Here is a 23,876-nt window from a genome sequence, read left to right as displayed (position 1 = left end):
TCCGTAAGTCTGTTCTATAGCATAAATAGCATTCTTCATTTTGACCATGGGAGAATAGAAGCAACTTTCCTTTTTCAATTCAGGTATGCCTGTTCTCCCATTGCTGTGTAGTGATGTAAAATGTGCATGTTAATGCTGTGAAAATAAGTAAATACAGTATGATCACAGAGCTTGAGCTTCCTTTTTTTGTATTCCCCCTATTAAACTGAAGATGTGTGTCATTAACTACCAGGAAGAATTCTACAAAAGGGTAAAGTTGAGCTGATGAAGTTGCCCTGGTTTATCTTCTCACTTCTAAATTGCAGGTCACTATGCTGTGTTTTGCTTTTGTGCAGAGCCTTGTCACAGCTGGTTTTACCCTGTCCTTTTCCCTGGACTTGCATCTACTTGAAACTGACAATTAACTTCTGTCTTGAGATAGGAATTTTCATACTGTTTTTTTCTGGGATTTGGGGGTTTTTTGGGTTTGTTTTTGTTTTTTTGGTTGTTTTTTAAAATCTTCATGAAGTGCAGTGCAAGGATAAGACATTGCATATCTGCAAAATAAGCTCAAATCCAGCTGGTGGTGCAGGCTAGAGGTGAGGGGAGAGAGATCTGCACAAGTTCCAGCAAATACAAAGGTGGAAATACCATGCATATCTGTCAGTTCATCCAAAGGAAACCTTTTAAATAAGCTTGAATGTTGCAAAAATCCTTTGCATGTTACCCCACTTACTGTACAGGTGAAGGTGATGGAAGGCTGCCCTTTGGCAATTAGTGTTAGCTGATGCCTGCTCTGACATGACTTTCCAGATGGGAAATGTGTTGAGAAGAAATGCTCATTCTCAGATTCAGCTGAAGAAGGCTCCCCAGCTCAAGACAGCAAGGAGAAAACTTTAAAAGTAAAACTGAAATGGTGTTAAACTTAAGTGTTTATAGCACATGTGTAACTTGATTTGGTGTCATATTTACCTTTCATCCTAAAGAGATCATATGTGTTTTTACAAAGTAACTAGTTGTCTTCCCAGTTTCCCTCTTAATCTTGTAAAGCTATGAACTTCTGTGGAGAGTAATTTGAAACCTTCAGATGTGTATGTGTGCCTGTGTGGAACTTTCTGATGACATTCACCTGTTTTTCTTCCCACCAGGTTTGGAGGAGACCAGCCTGTGTACATCAATATTATTAGAGATCCTGTCAATCGATTTTTATCCAATTATTTTTTTCGACGTTTCGGAGACTGGAGAGGAGAACAGAATCACATGATCCGTACCCCCAGCATGAGGCAGGAGGAAAGATACCTGGTATGTTGTAATGAAAGGCTCTGATAACTCATTTCCCATCATCATTACATGATACTGGTGTTCAAACTGGATGCTTGAAAAGTGGGAGACTGAGGCATCTTCTATCTTGTGTTTTTTCCTCTTTGTCTTACCTGGTCAACTTTAGTATATTGAGTGTTGCTGATGAATTCAGTTATCCAGTCTGATCTTACATAAACTAACAGCAAGTCCCAGATTGCTACCTTTGAATTACAGTCCTTTCATTGAGTTGGATTTGCATTGTATAGTGGTGAGGCAAAATAACTCTGCCTTTATTTGTTATCGGAAATATATAGGCTGATTTTTAGGTTGAAGCAATGTCTGTAACTGCAGCATCAGAGGAAAATTGGGAAATTGAGCAATTCAATGAGTCCAAGTCTCTATTGTTCTTTTTATCAGAGCTCAGAGGATCTCAGTTGTTGATTTGGTTTTGTTGCCTTTTTTGAAATAAGAATGTGGAGTAATACCAGATAAGTGTTCATAAGAAGCTTTAATTGTGCTCAACTGCTAAAGTGTCATAATGACTATCAGTCTTTGTCACAGACCAAGGTCACTTGACAGTAGGTGGTCTACAAATGCTGAATTAGAAACACAGAAGCTGGGAGGTGGTTAGTTAGTGTGATAGTGATCTCTGCATGCACACTGACTCCTCCCTAAGAAGACAAAATGAAATTAATTCTTACCCTCTCTATAATGGACATCTGGTGTGATTTGACTTAGCTTTCAGCCACACTTGAACTTGCAGAAGGGTCAGTGATGCCGCAGTGACAGTACAGCTTGATGGTCTGCTGTGGAATGGAGCAGGCCAGACAAAATATCAAAACAAGAGAGGGCTGTGGCCTTTGGAGAACAAAAAGTGAGTGTTTTGGTGATGTTTTGGAGGTGCAGTAGGGTACAAGATGTGGTGCAGATGAGCTGTAGAGAACACGGCTATGAACGACAATGTGTTTCAGTCCTACCTGAAGTCATGTGAATCCAAGGAGGGATGGGTTTTTTTCTGTATGATGGGGACATGTTGGTTTAATTTGTGCTTTACTACTGTTGTCATACAAAGCCCTGTGAGAAGATAAGCTAACAAATTATGAATATTTGAGAGGGGATAAATATCAGTGTAACTACGTGTATTAAACTTTAATGACCTCTGCTATATAGATATACCATCTGAACTTCACTCTGAGTGCCTGTACATCTCCTTTGATGTAGAACATGCAGTGACTGACAACTCTCATGACTGACTGACTATGTAGAAGCTGGTATCAATTCAGTACTGCCTGTGCATTTTAAAATGTGGTATGTACAGTCCATGAAGTTTTATTTGAAGCAGAACTGAAATGAACAGATCTAATTCCAGCCGTTTGTCTTGGTTTAAAGGCTAGTAGAAAGAAACCATCTTGCATTTTGATTTGCATTGTGATTTATTTACGTGCACACATGCGTATGTACACATATACAGATCAGTACAAAAGCTGTAATGAAAAGGAAGTAAGAAGTGGCTGTAGTGGTCATTAGTCATTATGTTCAGAAAGCAGTTTGTCAGTCTGTGGCACCACCAGCATCCTTTATGCATACTACTTTTGCTTTCTCGTTTTGATCTTCTCTGTTGGTAATTCAGTGTTAGAAATATTTTTTGAATCTGTCCTCCATCCATGGCAGACTTTGACTGTCACTAGCAGTGCTCACAGAGGACAGTTGCTCCTGTGAGAGTAACATATGTGACAGTAACTGCTACAAGTTAGTGGAATTCATTTTAGCAAAAGCCTCTCATTCCAAATGTTAGACGTTTTTATGACTAGAGCTCTCCAACCACATCATATATTGCATGACTGGATTTAAATTTTTCCTTTGGTGCAAGGAAATCTGCTGGCATACATTTAAAAACTCAGGTAAAGGATTTTGTGGAATGGTAGCTTCAGAATTCAGATAAATCAATTGCCTGATCTAGCCGGGAAGGAAGTTAGCATCTGGTTTTAACTCTTGTGCATGAGCCAGTGCAGCCCTTTAGAACAGGACTGATGGCTAGCCAGGTTGCTGGCCTCATACCTTTTGCAGGTCACTCCTTTTTTAATTGAAAACTTACCATAAAGCACTCATTTTTACAGGAGTCCATTTAAAGGACAAGCTTAGATTTAGCATATTGAATAGTTTCTGTATTGGGTATTAAACCCAAGTCATTTGGGATGAGGTGTGCCTGACTGTGAGTAGATATGTAAAAATGGGGGGGAGGATAGGAGAAGCATTTAATGTTGTTCTTCCATCGTGCTTCAGATCAACAGCTAGAAAAATACAAAACTGCTTATTGTTCCCCAGTGATGAGTTCACTGCTGAACAGTCTGAGTAGCCTTGTGTTGACAGTAGTTACAGATTTATAAAATGGACTAGAAAAGCTGCAAATTTAAGTCCTTTGTTTTACTAGGAGAGGCAAGTCTGGCTTCAGAAAGATGTATGTATTTCAAAACTAGAGTATCAGGTTAATTGTACCTCTCTCAGTTGTTATGTTCCTGGCTTCCAGTCTCTTAGAAGGTGTTGTGAGCAACTATAAACCTCTCCAGGCCATCCACGTACCTTGGTCAATTGTTGCAAACACTGGCCTTCTCCCTTGAAAAGCTGAGGATAGCATGTGTTTTCTTTCAGTAACTGCAGAGTGGAAGTGTGGGAGCACAGTGCCTCTATAGAGTGGGCTCTTAACAAAGAAAACACATTTTAAGATAAGGTTGTGTGTCTGATGAACTGCTTGTCTGTTGGGTTGTGATATCTGTAATGGAGGCATTACATCCTCTCAATTCCTATCCTTAAGAAAAAGGATGGAAAAAAAAAAACAGCTTTGAAGTCTTGTAGTACCTTGGGTGCTGGTTTTTTTTAACTTGAGAATCTGAACTACTGACATCGCAAAGATCAGAAACTGAGACAGAAATTTCCATCATTCACTGATCATTTTAAATTTTCTCTGCATAGACCTTCAGGCTTTGAGTCTGTTCCAGAGAAAACAACCATTCATTCAGGACTCAGATAAATTGTTTGAAATGTTGGTAAATGTCTGTGTTTACCAAAGTTTAATTGAAGGCCAGGATAGAAAACAAGCCCCTTATTCACAAATTAGATATGGCAAAGGCAGCTGCTGTAATGTAAGACTTTCCTCCCAGATCAGCTAGTTCCTTGCCCTGACCCAGCACTTTCTCTGCTGGGGCAAGTTATTGTCAGTTGCCTATAGAGATGACTTTCAATCTTGTCCCCCCCAAAAAAAATAAAAAAGACAAAGTGTTAGCATGGAATATGGCAGAGAGGTAATTGTGTGAAAGGGCAGCAAGCTCCCCAGGTCAGGTCTTGAGCTCACTTGTGTGAGTGTCACCCTACTTTATGGTCTTGTAAAATGGGATTAATTTGCAAAAGCTAATTGAAATCCATCATAGTGAAGGTGTTTGACTTTGAACTAGAGTTAATAAAGTTCATTAAAGTAAGTAACCCTTCAGCAGTGCAGCTCTGGGTGCTGCAGGTGTCAAGCAAAAGAAAAATACCAGACAATTTAGTTTAAGGTTTGATTGAAAGTGCAGAAGGTATGAAGTATTCCTGATGAAGTGAGAGAGAATATCATAAATACTTGAAAGCTTTGTATTAAAATGGTCCTTTCAGAGGCTTGTTAGTAGTCACCTAGCATATATTACAACTGCAGCATGAGACATCAAATATAAAAGGTATGTATGGGGTTTTCATCTTTCCTCGATACTTGCTAAAACTTGGATCTAAGACTGAATGAGTGTGTGAAGCAACATGAACTGCATGTTGTTGCCTGAACTGCAGCACATCTGGTCATATGGGATTCTGGTCTCCCTTAGGCTCACAAACAGCATGGCTCCTAACTCAAGTGAGAGATCTAAATATCTTTGTCAGGATAGCTTTTTTATTAAAGAGATGGTTCAGTAAGTTAAGAATTTGTCACCTTCCTCTAGGACTTCTCATATTTTCATTGGATTTAGCAGTTGAGTTTGAACTGTGTCTCTGTCAGGCTCAGCATAGTCTTGCAGCTTCATCTCTGAAAATAAATATGCTTTTCTCAGCTAAAAATAAAAGAAAAAACAACAATATTCACCCTCAGAACCTTGGAACTTCTGGATAGGGTCTGGTGAACTTTAGTTAACATTGTTTAGATTGGAAATCTGAAGCATGCAGAGGTTAAAATTATTTGCCTAAGTCTGTGTAGTATCTCCAGATGTTAGGGAGATAGATGTGTAAATAAAGAAAATTTTGCAGTTATGGGGTTCAGAGCCGTAGTTAAGAGACAGAACATTTTATGCTTTCTCTGTGTTTTCCCTAACTCATCCCCATACACACAGTAGCTGTTTTGCTCCTTGTGTTATATATATTGGTGCTGAAATGGTTTGAACCGGTCATTGGAGGTTCCACAATGTGTCCTGAGCTGCAGTGCAGCTGTAGGTCTGGTTTGAGCATCGCACAGTAGCATCCATCTCTTCAGCTGCGACTGGGCTGCCCAGAGGGCAGGGCTGAAGCCCAGCCACCTGTCAGCTGACTCCATTAGGACAGTTTGCTGCTTCTTCCCTCTAATTAGTGTTTTTAACAGTCTCCAGCTGTTCCTTTTGCCTGCATTAACTCTTTGCAGCACTTTTTTTTGTCCTGGCTTTGTAATTCCTCACCTGCTGTGTATGCTCTGAACCTCCACGTTTCCTTTAGAGTCTCCTGTTTTGTATTAATAATTTATTGAACCACAAAGTTAATGATCATTCAGACCTCTGCTGGAGGAGAGACTAATTAAACAACTTATAAAATGTAATATTAAAGGAAATGTTTTCACGGCTGACATTTACTTTTCAGTGACTTCAATTTACAAACCAATATTTTTTAATGTTCCCCTGTAGAGTTTGCCTTCCTAACATGGCAGCATTATGCAATTTTATGAGAGCAAGAAAGTGTGCCTTCCTAATATGTTTTCATTTACTAGTCTGAGCCAATTCCACATAGTAAAGAAGAAACATACCATTGCTTAGGGTTGAAGCACTAAAATATTTCGTGTAATTCATAATACATAGTTACATTAATAGCAAAGATAAAAATATCTGTACTTTATTAACAATACGTTATTTATTTTAATGATAGCATTATGTGCTGCATTCCTTTTTGTGGGGGTAAAATTCAAGGTAACCACAATATTTTCTTCAGAGTGTGAAAATGGGAGGTATTTTTTCATTCAATGTTTTGAATGAAAATTTCTGTTCTGAAAATTTCTGACTGTTGCAAATGTTGACAGCCTGCACAAGAAACTGGAAGCCAAGTAGCAGAAGAGTCCCATGCACTAAGTATCCACAATCTTATCAAACCAGGGTCTATAAGGGTCCACCATTAAGCAGAATATAGTATTTAAGACATTTGTACTTATGTTAGTTTATATTCTTTAAGAACCAAGCTGTTTTAAGTAAGTTATGAATGAGAAATATTCATTTTTATGGCCATTTTTGCCAAGATTGTTATTTGTGCTTTTCTGAGAATGAATATAGGATGGTTCTTGCTGTTCTTTTTCGTGTTCTTTTCTTGGTTTTGTGTGTTGTGGTAGCTTAGAAACTTCTCTATAAGAACTGTTTGTAGAGGAGAAAATCCCAAATGCCGAACAGTGAATCTAATATATTGATGCTGGCCCTCTAGGGACATATAAACTGTGTAAGAGAAGAACATATTTCCATGTTTTATTTTCAGGAGATATATTTTTGGAGACTGAAACAAGAACAGAAAGAAACAGTCTTGTGTAGCCCAGGGACAAAAGCCAGCTTTGCCTTCAGCAAAGGCGAGAAAGCGGTTTTCGGAGGGGATAATCCTTACTTACACAGAAACAATGCGTTCTCAGCAAACTGCTGCCAGTCAGAAATGAGACCCCGTCTGTGTGGCGGATCGCCCTACTACAGGGCGCTCAGTGTCAGTCAAAAAAAGAAAGGAAAGAACAAACCAAAGAACTCATAGTGTATACGTCGTTAGTGTGGCTGCTTTTGACTGCCTTCATTTGACATTTGTGACCTCCCATTCCCAAAATGAGTTTGGAAATTGGACCTCAATGACTTTTGGGACTGCAGCGTTTTATTTACCAGAAGAAAATAAAGTGTCACATTTCCATTTCTTGTAAATTGTAAAATGATTTTTTTTTTTTTAAAGTTAGTGTTTTATACATGGTCTAAATAACAGACATAAATAATAGACTAGCAAATGATCTGGTTTTAAACATGATGTCATCACATATATGTTTGGGTGTGTGTATATTTAGAAGTCTGACTCTTTGAATGAAGTGCTTGGTATTGTATCTGTATTTAATTTTGAAATGTTTTGAAGCCTTGTCTAATGAAGTCATGGTAGCCTTCCCTGGAAAACCCTACTAAATACCATGCTAAGTATATTTCTTGCTAGGAGTAAATCTGTTTCCTTTTATTGGTTGCTTTATGCTCCAAACACTTCAAATGAAAATTGTTTTATTGGCAGTGTGGCAGGGAAGGAACCTGCAGAACCATTTAGTGCTCTTGACAGAGGAAGGGCGAGAAAGGCAGCCTTCCCCTTATTGCCAGCATATTGAGAATGTTCCAGATGTGATGTGATAATGTAATTTCAAGCAGTCACACGTTCACTTCTCTCTGTAGGTGTCAAAAGCTGCAGAAACTGACAAGCCATGAGAATAAAACTGAATTCATTAGCCCATTTTATTCCTTGTCTATCATTCTCTCGTTTTTTTTATAGATAAGCTTTCTTACTGTCAGCACTACCAGGGAAGGGAAATAAACTGAAATTCTAATCTGTAGAACTTAACAGATCAAGCGCAGCTGAAGCTCTGAGGCACTGGACAGCAGGGAGAATTCAGGATCGTGGCTTTTGGAGAACTTCCTGCGTGTGGTGCATTGCTGATGTGGTGAGGGGTAGCCAGAGTTTTATTAAAGCATCCAAGGTTGTTCTAGGCTTTAGGCATTTGTCTTCAACAAAGTATTTTCCTATCATGTAATTTTTTGGTGGTGATGTGTACCCTTCTGTTGACTGCAGAATAACACTTTTGGATTCTGACTCTGAAGTAGTTGCAACCACATTGAAGGAGAGATGGCATGTTGCAGAAGAAAGGATTCTGACTCTGAAGTAGTTGCAACCACATTGAAGGAGAGATGGCATGTTGCAGAAGAAAGGATTCTGACTCTGAAGTAGTTGCTACCACATTGAAGGAGAGATGGCATGTTGCAGAAGAAAGGATTCTGACTCTGAAGTAGTTGCAACCACATTGAAGGAGAGATGGCATGTTGCAGAAGAAAGGGAGATTCAGTGTTCAGGCATACTCAAGACTTAGTTTATCCTAGTTCTGAAATCTCTCAGTTTTATTCTAGACTACATGGTAAAATCCTGGTCCCAGTTCGCATCAACCCTGGGAGCCCAGTGTATTGCTTTCTGCTCAGCACCCACAGTCATGTTGCTGAAGCTGAGGCACAGATGAGGTGCCAGGGTGTCTCATGGGACACAGCCAGGGTGCATGTCCATGCTGGGCATATGGAAGCTGCTTCCCAGCCAGCCCATCTGTCAGAGCCTGCCATGCCTCCACAGCTTCTTGCCCTGCTGCCTTCCCCAGCAACTGCACAGTGTCTCAGCTACCTCTGCATGCACCCTCCCAGCTGGTGCTAAAGGGTCAGTGCCAAGGTTTGTTTCAGATGCTAAAATGGATATACTGTTGTAGGCTATAAATAAAACTACTGCTGTGACTGCTCTTACACTGAGGCAACCCTCATCCAGTTTGTCTGTTTGGACAAGGTCAAGCCCTGGCTTTAAGGTTCAGTGCACTGCTTAGCTTGACAGTGTAATTTTCAGTTTTGGATATTATGTGAACTTAGGAGCAAGAAGATCAGGAAGGAGCTGGAGGAGTGGATGGAGAAGAGGGGGAGCTGCTGGTGAGAATGGGAGAAGTCTCAAATCCGTGTCCTCAGTGCAGGGATCACAGTGTTTCCAGGGTGGTGCTCCCATTTGTTCGTGTCTTTCTAGTTAAACAAACAAAGGGACTGGAAAAAGAAAGGCTACTTGAATTAAAAGGACTAATGTCAACAATCACAGGAATGGCTGATTCAACAATAAAAATCTTATCATGTGGGATTTGAGGGCATCTGTAGCCACTGTTGAAAGACTCACTTGTTCTCTCCGGGAAGCACTTCCTATTTCAGAGCACACAGTCCTTACCCTGAGTGTCACCCTGGATGCTGTCAGGACCAGGAGTCTTTCTCCATGCAGGGGCTCCTCCCTGTGCATTACTGTGATCAGCCCTCTCTGTTTCTCTTATGAGTAGAGCAGAACAGTCATGGTTTTCTCTGCAATATCAAGTATCAGCATCCTCCTTTTTTTAATGAAGATTATGTAATGTTAGTACTAAGTAAATGAAACAAAAAAATTTTAAATCCTAAGGATCTTGGGTTCACAACATTCTGAACACAACACATTCAATGCTGAGTAGTGTGCCTTGCCTTTCATTTAAAAATAAAATTGAGGATAACTCTCAACTGAATAAATACATGTCAATAAAGAACTGTTTGTACAATAGTGAAAATGACGTGCAGAAGGCATGACTTCAGGTTTTGTTTCTGTCTCATGACAGAATGAGCAGGTCTGATCCAGGGAGTAGATCTCCCAAAAGTCAGGTGCAGTCCATCCAGTCTTTCTCTGCTTGCTTCAGTATGCTCCTGAGATGTAGAAATGTGCATTGGAATCTCTACAAAATAGTAACCAAATGCCATAGGTTTGTGTTGGCAAGTGGATTGGGATGTTCTCTCTGGTTGTTTGCTCCAGCCTGGCAAGTAGGTGGTGTACCTTCCCACAAGAGTCAGGTGTCACTTATTCCAGAAATCAGATTTTCCATCTTGGTGTAAAGAGTATTGCTGCAGGTGGTTGATTTTCCTTTTTTCCTTTTTTCCTCTCCTCTATCCCTTATCACCTCTCTTTTTTTTTTTTGGGGGGGGGGGGGGGGGGGGGGGTTTGTGGGAAGAGGCTTGTGGTTTTCTTGTTTGTTTTGGCAAGAGTGTAATTTGTTTTTTGAGCATTCCAATAGCTTCAGTTAACCTTCAGTTGTCTGGATGCCTTCCTGTGTGACCTGTGCTAGATTCTGTGGTCCTGCTCTGGCAGGGGGATTGGGCTAGATGGTCTCTGGAGGTCCCTTCCAACCCCTAACATCCTGTGATCCTGTGACATTGAGTTGAGGTGTGAGGCATTTGGCTATTGTTTCCTTTACGGTCAGTCAACTGAGGAAGGGTATTGCTGGCAGGAACTCATTTCTTTTTGTCTTTCTTAAAATTCCACCTTATTTAAAGAAATTAAAGGAAAACGGACATCAGCTGTTCCCAATGAGCCTTTTTTGTTTCCTTAAGATGACTATTAAAGATAACCTGGTCAAAAATACGTCCCTCACCAGCTGACTGATGATATTGCATGGCTGTGAGCTATCATGGGAGCAGTGAAGGCCTGTGTTGAATGAAAACATAATTCCATCTTTCAGAATAAGCAATAGACCTTCAGTGACAGCTGAGAAAATATGTTGCCTGTGAACAAGGTAGGAAAATTTTCCTTTGAAGTAAAAGTAATGTCCACTTTTTCTGAGTTTCAGTCTAAGCTTCTTTTTTCTGTCTTGTTCACTAATATTTTTAAAGTTCCTCTGTCCCTTGTGATTATAGTTGCTTTACATAAAAACAAAACCAAAACACACCAAAACCCCAAGAAAAACAAGCAGACAAGCAAACAAAACCCAAACAAATCATCAAAGGGTGTTTAGCTGATCATTTGTTATTCTAGACTCTGGAAAATAGACTGCCATTGTTTCAGCAAAGCTGCCTACTGCACAGTGAATTATTGAAACACAATTTAGTCAGTTTACCTTCAACACCATTTTTTCCTATGAACTCTGATCCAAGCAAAGCCAGCCACTGTTCATAACCGAGCTTGTCAAGAGTAATTTCCTTTTTCTTGGGGAAAAATCCACTAACTGGTGGCAAATACAAAACTTTCCATGATGAATATGGATTGCTAAATGAGTTATTAATTTACTTTAAAAAAAAAGTACATCTGTGTTTCCTTTAAAGGGAAAAAGTGAAACTAAAGTGCTCATCAGTGACTGAAAGAAAGAAGTTCTTCAGAATATAATGCAGATGGATGTCTTTGATAAACAGGAACTAAAAAAGCAGATGTTAGACTTCTCCCTTCTTTCTAATGGAGTTATTAACCTCCATGATTTTATAATTGATCTTGTTACCTGATACGATATTTGAAGCCATGGCATCTGAGATAAGGGGATTGAGAAATTCTGAGTTTCCTTGTGGGGAAGGAGACATGTTTTTTGTTTCCATAGTTATAGAAAGACCATCAGCATATGAATCAAGGTTCAAAAACTGAAAGAGAGTCAAATAGGAACATTAACTATGCCTCTGAACCTTGTCATTTTAGAGGTTTTTTAATACTTGGAGTTGTCATACAGTGACAGTCTTCTCAAACTGAAAAGTGGAAATCCACGTGGTTGTTCCATCTTGTGACTGCTACTTGGAATGGCAGTGCAAAGTATTTAGCAATCTTTCAAAAAGATCTTTAGAGCTGTTCAACAGGGGAAGATTGTAACTAGGGAAATTAGATAGGGAAAGTAGAGCACAAATCATACCCAGTTGCAGCAGCAGGGAAACCATGTGCAGAAGCAGCGTGGTTTTCTTCTCTGCTCTGCAGCATCTTTTCATTTCAGCCCTGCAGCTGAGGAGAGATATTCCAAGTCAGTCACCACTGGGCAGAAAGCTGACAAGCAAGCAGAATTAATATACAACTCACATTTCTAGCTCTTTTCTCACCATTCAAGAGGCTTGTGGTAAAGTGCCTCCATAGGTGTGATGGATTGAGGGGACATAACAGACACTAAGACCTTGCTGCTAGGAATAATTGAGTTATTTCTTCCAAGTCAGTACTGTGATTTTAAGATTTTCTGACTTTAAATATGGGCAAAATCAAAGAAACTTATAACCTGTATATATGGTGATCATCATGTATTTCCTCTTTTGTAATGGAGAGATGAATAGTTTTCTTTTTCTGTTTTGCTAGGCAGTGTGCTTGATGTGCACCTGAAATCCAGTCACATCATGAGCTGCTGGATACAGTCTCTCTCCCTTTAAAATCAGTAACAGGGAGCTGTATCACTGGAAGGCATGATAACAGGTAGTCTGAGGTACAGCTGAGCAGTATGTTGAAATAAAACTGTTAAGGCACATCTGCTGGCCAGTGTTCATTTTCATTAGTGAATTGTTTGGGGTTGGGTTTTTTGAGATTTATTATGGCATATCTTTGCTTTTCCATGTCTAATATTCATTCATTTTGAAGATTTATATTGAAGAAAATTAGCATTTTCCTTCCAAATTCTTGTCATGTGAACCTCTATAAAAATATATGCAAATGGAATGATCTCTTGTGTGGTTTACGTTTGTCTTGTCGGGATGTATGAGGGCAAAAAGTATTTCATGTTCATTGCCAGTGAACTTAATTTCCTTTTGGCTCATGGATTGCTTGCTTCTCTCTGATGACATTTTTAACATTGAGAACTCTGATATTTTTTTTAGTAATCCCCTTTTAAACTTCTGTATTGGTGAAACTAATTTTTGTGGACCTCAACTAACATTGATGTAATATTAGCACCAAGATGTTGTGGCATTCGTAGAACTTACATGTGTTTCTGTTAGTAGAGGCATTTGTGAGGTTTGGATTGAAATCTGCTGAGCATAATTTCTGTTCATGCAGTCAAGCTTTAAAGGAATGAGAACACTTGACCTGGGAAAGAAAATATGAGAAAAATGTGAGCTACACAAATGTCTCATTGTTAAAATAGGGTTTCCTGTGTTGTATCAACAAAGCAAAACATTTAAATCCTGTGGTATCTGTGCAAATGACATGTAAGGTGTGAACTTGCTACAGTAAGCCCTTCCTGAGATACAAGCACCATCCAGCCCAGCTGGGGAACACAGTACAAGCTGAGGACAGGCTGGAGTTGCTTCCCCTCCAGTGTTCTCTCAGCTTCTGATCTTCTTCAGCTTACCAATTTCCTGAGCCAGATATTGCTTCTGTATTTGCCTTTAATAGCCCTTGATAGACCTTTCTCCTATATTTTTTCTTTTTTTTTCTTTTGGCTTGTTTTTTCTGAACCCCAGTTACACATCTGTCATCCAGAGTATCCTGCTGCATTTGCAAACACTGAATTTCCTTGAGCATTTTATGCCTAATCAGCAAGAGTGCTTCTATAACTACCTACCTGAGGTCAGATTCCTTATCTGCTCTCATTAATATTCCCTGGCAAATCTGCTACATCGCTATTAACCCTTCTTTCTTATGCATAAGAGACGTCTCAGCACAGATGCTATGCAACCCTACTTACTGTCTGATTTCACTCAAAATTAACCATTTCATTCCTGTCCTTAGCTTCCTATCCTTTATCAGCCTCTTCTCTATGGGCTTTTTTTTCCCAGAGAATTTAGAAAGACAGGACTGTGTTATTGACTGAATCAAAGACCTTTTGGAAGTTGGAGAGACAGAGCTTTCTCTGCTGACACTGATTCTTCCTTATGCTGATTGTGTTCTTCATTATACTGTCATCTAATACTAGCTGGTTATGTCAATCTTCTGTTCATGTTATCAATTATTTCTAAAGCATCTTTTTCTGTCACTTCAGTTTGGGATTGGTTCTCCTGATTTACACCCTCTCTAGCAGGCCGCTTTCTATATGTGAATGCATCTCAGATCTCCTGTGCTACGAAGCAGCTGTCCTGCACTTTTTCCTTCTGTTCATCAAGGGCAACAAGGCTGGTGAGAGGCCTTGAGCACAAGCCCTATGAGGAGAGGCTGAGGGAGCTGGGATTGTTTAGCCTGGAGAAGAGAAGGATCAGAGGTGACCTCATTGCCCTCTACAACTACCTGAAAGGTGGTTGTAGACAGGAGGGCGTTGGTCTCTTCTCCCAGGCAACCAGCACCAGAACAAGGGGACACAGTCTCAAGCTGTGCCAGGGGAGGTTTAGACTCGAGGTGAGGAAAAAGTTCTTCACCGAGCGAGTCATTCGTCATTGGAATGGGCTGCCCAGGGAGGTGGTGGAGTCGCCGTCCCTGGAGGTGTTCAAGAGGAGACTGGATGTGGCACTTGGTGCCATGGTCTAGTTGTGGGGTCTGTTGGGACGGGTTGGACTTGATGATCCTTGGGGTCTCTTCCAACCTTAGTTACTGTGATACTGTGAAGATCAAGACAAGGAGGAGTTTCCTTAAATTACATTAAGGAGTTGTATGAGATACTAGTAAAAGTTTTCTGACAGTAGGAGCAGTAAAGCGTGGATACAAATTAGAGCAAATATGAACATTTTTATGAATAGGCAGGACAAATGGCAACCCAAGTTTAGACAAACTTGGTTCTCCCGTAGCAAATGGTGGACTAAAATACTTTTCAACACCCTGGGTAGCAGCCTTTCTTGCTGAGACATTCAGCAGCCAGGGCTGTACTGTGTCACCAGATATGGTGAGACCACCCTGTCAGAAGACGCATCACCCACCTGCATCTCTGTCCACTCCCAGCCTGCTAACTTCAGCCTCCTAGTGACCTCCAAGCTGTCAGAGAATAACTTCATCTGTAGTCCAGAACTACCTTTTGTGAATGTAAATTGCTGGATAGATCTGTTGTCTTGCTGCATTTCTCACAGGCTAGTACCCAGCAGTGTGGCATTAGGGAGCATTGAAAAATCCTTGAGGTGAGGGTATTTCTTGCTCAGGTAAATCCTGCTTGCAGAATTTAGTATTTTCCACATCTGTTTAACTTTATTAAAGCTCAGCATTTCAGTACACTAATTCTTCAGGTTCTTTTATGAGGATTAATAGATGTACTGTCTCCCTGTTCCCAGTTGCCACTGGGATTCGTTCTTGATTGCAGTATAATGGTCTGTATTTTTCATCCTCCTTGGACCTGTGCCCTCTGTAACAGCATTGTTATTTAATTCTTATACTCTTCTTCCAGCTGGCAGTCACTCTCTCTTTTTGGCATAGTTTCTTTCTTTTCATATATTTCCCATACAAAGGTGATTTCAAGTGAGAAATAAAAAAGCAATGGAACTGAAAGTGCCTACATACAACTATGAAGTGATTCCATTCCAATTGGTAAAAAATGGTCTTTGGCAAATTACTAACATGATTTCTGATAACAAGAGAAGAGAGAAATATATCCACCTATGTGTTTTCTCAATGTTGTACAGCATTGTAAGTTAGAAAATTTGGATCTGCCACTGTGTTTAATATTTGTCAGATCTCAATAGTAGTGTTGTGGGCATCATTCACCTCTGCTGTGTTAATGCCAGCAACATTTTGTAGATGAATGAGTAATTTATGCCTGCACTAAATGGAAATCTAGATGGTTAGCAGAAGATGATGTTTCATTAGCTGCTGCTTTACTTGCTAAGATGGCAGGATGAAGAGACAGGCAAACTAGCCCAGCCAAAAGAGTCTGTCAAAAAGGAAAAAAAAAAGTGGGAATTAAACTTGGCAACCTCTTTGCTGAAGTGGTCTGGGGGAAAAATTTAAAAACATAGTTTGCCAGAAAATAGTGGAAAGTTATTGCAAAGAAAGCTCAGAATGATCCTCTAAAAAAACCCAAAACCAACTAGGAAATTTGTGCTGATATAAAGTCAGCACAAACCAAATGTAACCAAGCTGTAGGCCACCCTAGGCTAGCTTTAAAAAGTCAAATTTCCTCATTAGAGCACAAATAAAAGACGACTTAACTGAACTGGCCTTCGTATCCTGACATTTGAATATACTTTTACCTTTTTCTCCACATTTTTGTAATGGAATTTTCTCTTGAATAATTGTACTCTTACAGTACAGACTTTTTTATTTAAAGAAAAATTATCTCATATTATGAAACAAAATGAAGCTTCATTAACTTGGAAGTATAAATGTCTGGTCTCCTGATGGAGTTACTCAGAAAAAGTATCAAGCCTTGAGGATGTATGTGTTCCTCGTTGTGTGATCTCTGCTGATGTTTAGTGTTGATCTCAAGTCATCACTAGTTGCCACAGGTTGTATAAGCTTCCCATCCCCTCATTCAAATGCAGCATTACTGCGCTACCCTGGAGCATGTGAGAGAGAAATACATAGTGTGTCTGTAAGCTGTCCTTGTAACCACAGATGGAGAAGGTTTAGCACAACACTGCAGGGAGTTAGAGCATTGCTGCAGGTCAGGGTTGCAGTATGGTGGTATAGAGAAACACAGCAGCAAGGAGGTAACCACACAGGTTGTCTACATGAAAGCCATTCTTGTCTGTGAGAACAGCAGTCATATTACACATAGATAACAGCAGACATACCCACTCAAACCTTCCAGTTTGGACGCTGTTTTGGGTACAGTTTAGTTTTGATCTAAATATTCAATCTAATTGGTGAAAACTCATTCCCTGCAGATGAAAGTGGAAAGAAAAATAAAAATTAAAAAACAAACAAACAAACAGCCTATTTATTTCCAGGCTTTCTAAGGTTTTATCACAAGTCCTGGAAATACTTTAAAATTTTATTTTCTCAAGCCATCTAAGCACTTGTAGGCAGCTCCTTCCACCCCTTTCTTAAGGTGTATGGTGGGCTTCCACCTGCCTGAAGAGTAGGAGAGCTCTCTGGATTGTCTTCATCCTCTGGGTCTCTGAACTGGAGACTGAGAAGCGGAAAGTCTATCAGTGCTGCTCATGAAAGACAGTGCTGTGCTATAGAATGAACAAAAATTCGTGCATTTTTCTTTAATGAAAAATTATTCAAACCAGAGAACTTTGTTCCCTATGTTTTTCGTGTACTTTTGTGTACACAGTTGACTGGCTTCAAGACAACATATTGGTGTGACTTGCTACCCAGACTAGTAATGCGAGAGAGGGATCTCACTCTCAGAGCAGAAGGGAAGAGAGTCTGTTTCTAGACAATAATAAGTGAAAAATTATTTGGAGGGGGGGAAATCACAACATATTTATAAGAGCATATTGGTGTGTTTTATAGGATAGCTTCTGTTTTGAGCTGACCATTTAACCAGGAATACTATGTAATACTGATCTGCCACTCAGCTGCTATTAGAATGGAACTACCAGCCTTAGGCTTGTACCTGTGTGAATTTACAGGGTTACGTGTTAATCTTTTCAATCTTCAGGAGACTATGTTAACTATGAAACAGATTAGAAATCTTCTTTCTGGTAATGACCTTTTCTTTCTTTTTTTAGTAGTATGTTGGACAGTACCTTGTTACTTGCTAAACTACTCCCTTTATGTTGTCTGGTAGCTAACTGTTTGCTGTGTCATTTAATTATTTCTTTGTCTCTAAGAGGGAGGGGAGCAGAGCTGATAAATACAGTTGGAATCAATGATCTTCGAGGTCTTTGCCAACAGAAAAAAATTCTACAATTAAGTTAAGATGTCTGGAAGACAGCAGCTTGAATCAAATGAGCTGACTGGAGGAAGTGCTTTTACTCATCTGGCATGCTGCTGCTAGGAGTCACCAAAACTTTGTAAAGAATATTCTTCCTCTCTCCTGCATCAGTTGATACAGTCTCCTTTAGCAGTACACTAGGCCTTACAGAAATTCAGGTGATGAGAGGGGCTTTTTTCTCCATGCTCCAGTTACTTTTGCTGCTGCCTTTTATCAAATACATGATTTAGCTGAGGGAGACAACAGTTTGTTGAAGAAATGATGGCAAATTACAGAGATCAAGGATTTTTTAATTATTTTTTTTTAAGGTATATTTTAACTCCCGACAAATGCGTGGAGGAAAGGAATTTAGATGTCTGCAAAGGTGTGAAATGTATGTACAGCCTTTCAAGAGCTGTACAAAACTGTTCAGAGGTGTATGTCTTAAAAAATAGACATGCCAAGCAAGCAAGATGTGAAAGGAATATGCTGGTGGTGGGTTGGAAGATTCCCCCCAGCATTAAATTGCCAGACCAGCCCAGTTGGAAGCAAATGAAGCTGTATTTACAAGCAAAACTACATTCTACAATGTACAAAATATGCAGTATTTACAGGTATTTACAAGAACGCCCCTGGCCCAAAACCAGGGGGTTCCTGCCCTCCTGCCCCCCTCCTTATCCCCCCAGACACAATGGGACAAGAGCAAAGAGCAGAGAGTTATTTTCTTAGGATACTCAGCCAAAACCAAGCACACAGCCAATGTCAAGCAGAAGCAAGTTAGTGTCTCCCAGAGCAAGGAAGCTGAAAGAGAGAGAGAGAGAGGTAGCTTACATTACCAGCCTTAGGTTTGTTATCTGTCCAATAGGATTATTTAGAATTTACCATTATTTTCCTTTTTACACTCAATAGTAATTTATTTACATTCTACCACTTTTTGTTCAAGATCTGTGGAAAATGTTAAAGGTACAGCCTAAAACTACCACACCATGACTGAAAACTAGTTTTGAAAACCAAACTATAGCTCATCATTCAAATATACCATTTATCAAAGCTAAAGGAACATACCTCTCAACCTTCAAGCAAGAAGGCAATGGTTAAAGAGGCCTAGTAGAGGTCATCTTTGGGAAGCACATCCAGAGCTGTTTGGTGCCCCAGACACTTCCCCATTTCATGCTCCAGTTCCCACAATCCTGTTGCTGTCCTCCATCTGCTGTAGCATCTGTTGTCACGGGGCAGATCTCTGGTGGGTCCATGTTAACAAATTTAGGTCTGCCTTCACTGGGTATCTCTCCACCTGTAGTCTTCTTTACCACAGCAGCTGAGATCCTTTCCAGGATGAAATGCAATGTCTTCCTCTGCTGTCTTGTTAGTAACTACATGAGATCTGCCAACTAGCTAAAGAGGGAAGTCTGTGGCATCCGTGGATTTCATGGTGCCACAGACAAGCTGGAAGCTCTTGTGGTGGTGGCAGTATTTGGACATAGAGGACAGTCAGGGACAGGGTGCAACGGCCATGCGCTTTGGTAGCTGTTTCCCAGTTGTTGTAATGACTACATTAGCAGAATCACTAAAAGAAATAAGCACGGTAACTGAAGTCATTAAACGGAGCCTGCTGTGCCACTCTAAGGGGGCCATGCCCTGTGCAGCAGTGCTGTGGTGGCATTGCAGCATTTCTTTGAGCAAGCCCTGCGCTGTTCATTTCCTTCCCATAGAAGGCCATAAGTCAACAGGAGGGAAAGAAAAGGCAGAGCCTATGCAGGAGTGAAAGGGCAATTGCATCTGGTGCAGGGGGCATCCAGGGACAGAAACTGTTTTTCCAACGAGCTAGATCAGCTCTGCCATCTCGTGGAGCTTTTTCCCAAAGTACCGACTGTTTGCTCTGCAGCCTTCCACTGGTGTCCCAGTAGACTTGTCTGCCTTGCTGTTGTCTCACAAGGACCATAATCCCACCCAGTTTGGCACAGTCAACCCCACCTGGCAGCCCTCATTAAAGAGGTTCAGTGCCACAGTACACAGTCTGGGAAACACTTAACTTCAGCTGTATTGGCAGTGCCACTTTGGAAAGTGATGCCCAGCACCTGCCCACGCTGCAGCAATCTGCTAGCGGTGCCAGTACCTTAGATGAGTGAACAATTACCACATGCCTTCAGAATTTGAAAATGAGCAGGTCATCCTGCTGTGTGGCTCTAGTGATCCAAATACTTGATTGAGATTGAACAGAATCATTAAATACTACCTGATGAAGTGAAAGCCTCTCTAATTAGGCTTAAAATCGTGTTTCATTATAGCTTATTTTCCATAAAAATATGTAGATAATTTGTGCTCCTACGTAAGATTTAGTAGGTCATTTATACTTGAAAACCGTCATTCTTACCGGTGCCTTGACTTCTCAATGTCCATCTGCAGCTTTGTGAAGTAGGAAGTTGTGTTATTCCTCCTTCCATTTCATATTTACACTCACTAGCCCTCTTCTGAGCTGTCACATTTACCTTTTCTTCCCCATCACTCTGCAGCCACCCAGAGCTCCCTAGGTGGAGTCAGAGAAAGTGGCATGTTTGGACTTTTTTTCAACATTGTTGTGTTTAGTTTCTATGATGCACCATTGTCTTCAGGATGTCACGGTCAGTCTGACCTCTTTACAAACACCAAGCAAGTATGTGAGAAAAGACTTTACAAGCCACCAGAGGATTCTTAGGGTCTCTCAGTAGAGCAGAAGAATTTTCCTTAGCTGGCAATGATGAGGACTAGACTGTGTTACTGACTGTAGCATTCTATGAAGAGCAGCCTTGTAAACAGGAGAGGTCACCATAGCCTGGGCTCACTCGTTGCTTTTCCACAGCGTTTTATTTCCTTTCCTTTCATGGAAACTTGACCAGTGTTTATTTAGGTTGCTGCTTCCACCTCAGCATCACATCTGCACTCTTCAGACCTAAGCCAGGAGCGTGCACCGTGGCTGGGCTGTAAGCAGGGTCTCCTAGTTTCACAGGAGTTGCAGTATCCCACGAGGGCAGGGCACGGAAAGACAGCATGTTGTGTTTTATTTTGTGGTTGTGAGAGAAAGGCTGTTTTTATGGCTTCCTGAAGATTAATGCAGGATTTTCCATGTGAATTTGCATTGCTTTTATTCCATATGTGGATGTTTCTCCAGCCATGTTAATCAGTTATGGTTTCAGAATGACAGAAAGGTCTCTGACACACTTTTGTGTTGGGTTATCGATGCTTATTTATCTCAGGGAATATTTTCTGAATGTCAAAATTCAGGTCTTGAACCTAAATCTTCAGGTACATATTTAAGGCAAGCCCTTCTCAAAGGTGTGCCTTGTAACACTGAGGGGTGGAAGGGCAGGTGTCTTGTTTGTATCCCAATTGGCAATTTTTATGTTGGGGTTTTTTTAAGGGTTCCTCACCATGTAATTTACTTCCCAGCCCAAGATCTTCTGGTGTGTTTTAAAAATCTGATTTATGTAAGTGTGAGGCAGGGAAGGAAAGATGAATTTACTTCAAAAAGTTTACAAACCCAAATGTGGCACTAATGAAGTTAAGCATGGGATCTGAAGTTGTGGAAGAGCTTTTCTGCAGTGAGGTCTCGGATGAGTCTGGACACCTGTACCCCACACTGCCCCAGGAGAGCAGGGAATACTGTCTACATCTCCCACACTGCCAAGGACTTCTGTCTTGAAGAGGGCTTGTTGCCCACAGAATTGTTCTCTTCCACATTTTGTTTGATGAAGAGGACACAGTCCCAAGCTGCACCAGGGGAGGTTTAGGCTCGAGGTGAGGAGAAAGTTCTTCATGGGGAGAGTCATTCATCATTGGAATGTGCTGCCCAGGGAGGTGGTGGAGTCACCATCCCTGGAGGTGTTCAAGAGGGGATTAGACGTGGCACTTGGTGCCATAGTCTAGTCATGAGGTCTGTGGTGACAGGTTGGACTTGATGATCTTTGAGGTCTCTTCCAACCTTGGCGATTCTGGTTTGATATTGATGTGTATCAAGTCTATGGCATTATAAAAGCACATCTTCAAATAAGAATGAAGATCAGTTTTGCAAAGTGAGTTCCTTTTATCTTTGCTTATGTCATATCATGTAAGAGTTCTTTGCCCTGTATGTCTCTAGAACAAGAGGACACAGTCTCAGGCTGCACCAGGGGAGGTTTAGGCTGGATGTTAGGAAGAAGTTCTACACAGAGAGAGTGATTGCCCATTGGAATGGGCTGCCCGGGGAGGTGGTGGAGTCACCATCATTGGAGGTGTTCAGGAGGAGACTTGATAGGGTGCTTGATGGCATGGTTTAGTTGATTAGGTGGGTTGGATTAGTTGAGAGGTTGGACGCAATGATCTTGAAGGTCTTTTCCAACCTGGTCTGGTCTATTCTATTCTATTCTATTCTATTCTATTCTATTCTATTCTATTCTATCTCTTTGGAGTAAGTGGTCTGATTGCAGAGTAAGGATCTGTTAGAAGCGGAATGGATTGTGGAATTCAGTTCCACTTGCAGGTGCATTTATTACTTCACTAGTGTAGAGCTAGAAATGAAATATATTTCCTAAGGGTTCAGTGGCTATGCATAGTCTTTGGAAAAATTATAAAAACCTGCAAATGTGATGAACAATAAATCAGAGAAATGATAACTACTTTCTAATAAGCCCTGTTCTCAGTGGGGGTTTACATAATAGTCTGAATTCTGAACGTCTTGAGGAACATACAGAATTGTAATCAAAAGTGATGTTATGTTTTTATTTCAAGAGTAAGCAGTCTGAATTACAATTTACAATTTGTTAATTACAGTCATGGAATGAAGCAACATTTTTAAAACAATTGTTGCCTCAATTTCATTTATTCTGGCTCCTTGAAGTTTCTCCCACGGTGCATTTAGAATAAAGAAGAGTCTGAAAATCATTTCCCAAATGTTTTAAATATAATTCAGTATGAAGGTTCATCTGTGTCCAGCTTTGAATCATGAAACAGTCTTGATATAATAATTGTGTTGTTTGCGACAATAAAGAAAAATAAATGTGTTTTTTTCAGATTCTAGGACAAAGCTGCTTACTGTTGGTGGTGGGGGTGTTTTTTTATCATCCTGAAACGTTCTAATGATTTGTTGAAATGGATAAATTGACCAGTAGATGATGTTATGGTGTGTGGTGTAGCCTCAGGACAATTCTTTGACTCCCAGATGACTATAAAGTATGAGATAAAGAAGAAATTTGTTGAAAGAAAAAAAGAGAATGCAGCATTCGGCCTCTTTTTTTCTTTCTTTTTTTTTTTACCCCTTTCTTTTCCCTTCCCCACAGGACATTAATGTATGTATCCTGGAAAACTACCCTGAATGTTCCAATCCCAGGTTATTTTACATCATTCCATACTTCTGTGGACAGCATCCAAGATGCAGGTAAATATGTTTAAGGCATTCCAATTTGCTCAGCACTAGCTGTTGCCAGCATTCTGTCAGAAACAGGTAATAAATGGGCAAGTTATTTGAAGTACAAAAGCGTAAATTCAAGGTAGTGCTACATGTATTAACTCCATGCATATATAATGGAGTAACAAGGGTAATGCAAATGGAGTAATATTGGGGGGTTTTCTTGATTTTATGTTCAACTAATTCATCAAATCTTGATGTGTTTACATGGTGAGAATTTTTTCTGGGTTGGGGAGGCGAGAATGGCAGTAATTTTATGTGCTTCTTACTTTTTTCACCTGCACTATAATTCTGTCATGTGTTTTTTAGCTCTGCTCAGGTACTTCTGTCAGGCCTATATGATTCCAGTGTCTGTGTAAAAAATAGTAATCATGTTTTCAACTATGTAAAGTGCAGTTTTCTACTGTAACTGAGTTAGCTCATTTTTACTGTGTCTGTTTACCATTCTCATATTGGTGTACTACTGATACTGCATGGTATTATTGCATACTCTGCAGTGATGCGTGAATGTAAAAACATTCTTGTTTCCAAATACTTCTACATTGTTGGTCACAGCATTTTCTTCATTAGATTTTTTCAAATTCAAGGTATTTTATTACTTGCTACCACTTCTCCATCCTGGAACAAGTACATGCGTTTTCAAAGATTTCTTTTGAAAGCCACACTTTTTTTCTAGGAGTAGTAACAAGTTAAAATACATTCCTTCTTATATCTTAAGTATGCTTAAGT

At 40.2% G+C, this 23,876-nt stretch overlaps 1 protein-coding gene across 1 annotated transcript in view; it reads left to right on the top strand.

Annotated features, from left to right (window-relative positions):
* The window catches only part of UST (uronyl 2-sulfotransferase), a 163,095-nt gene that overhangs the window by 105,130 nt on the left and 34,089 nt on the right, over nucleotides 1–23,876 (top strand). The window contains exons 5-6 of the mRNA XM_054162725.1: nucleotides 1,128–1,281; nucleotides 23,020–23,117. Of these exons, the coding sequence (XP_054018700.1) occupies nucleotides 1,128–1,281; nucleotides 23,020–23,117 (252 nt within the window). The remainder of the gene's footprint in view (nucleotides 1–1,127; nucleotides 1,282–23,019; nucleotides 23,118–23,876) is intronic.

The sequence above is a fragment of the Dryobates pubescens genome, chromosome 6 (assembly GCF_014839835.1).
Source record: "Dryobates pubescens isolate bDryPub1 chromosome 6, bDryPub1.pri, whole genome shotgun sequence".
NCBI lineage: Eukaryota > Metazoa > Chordata > Aves > Piciformes > Picidae > Dryobates > Dryobates pubescens.
Note: the sequence above shows the minus strand (reverse complement) of the source record. Positions and strands in the feature narration are given on the sequence as shown.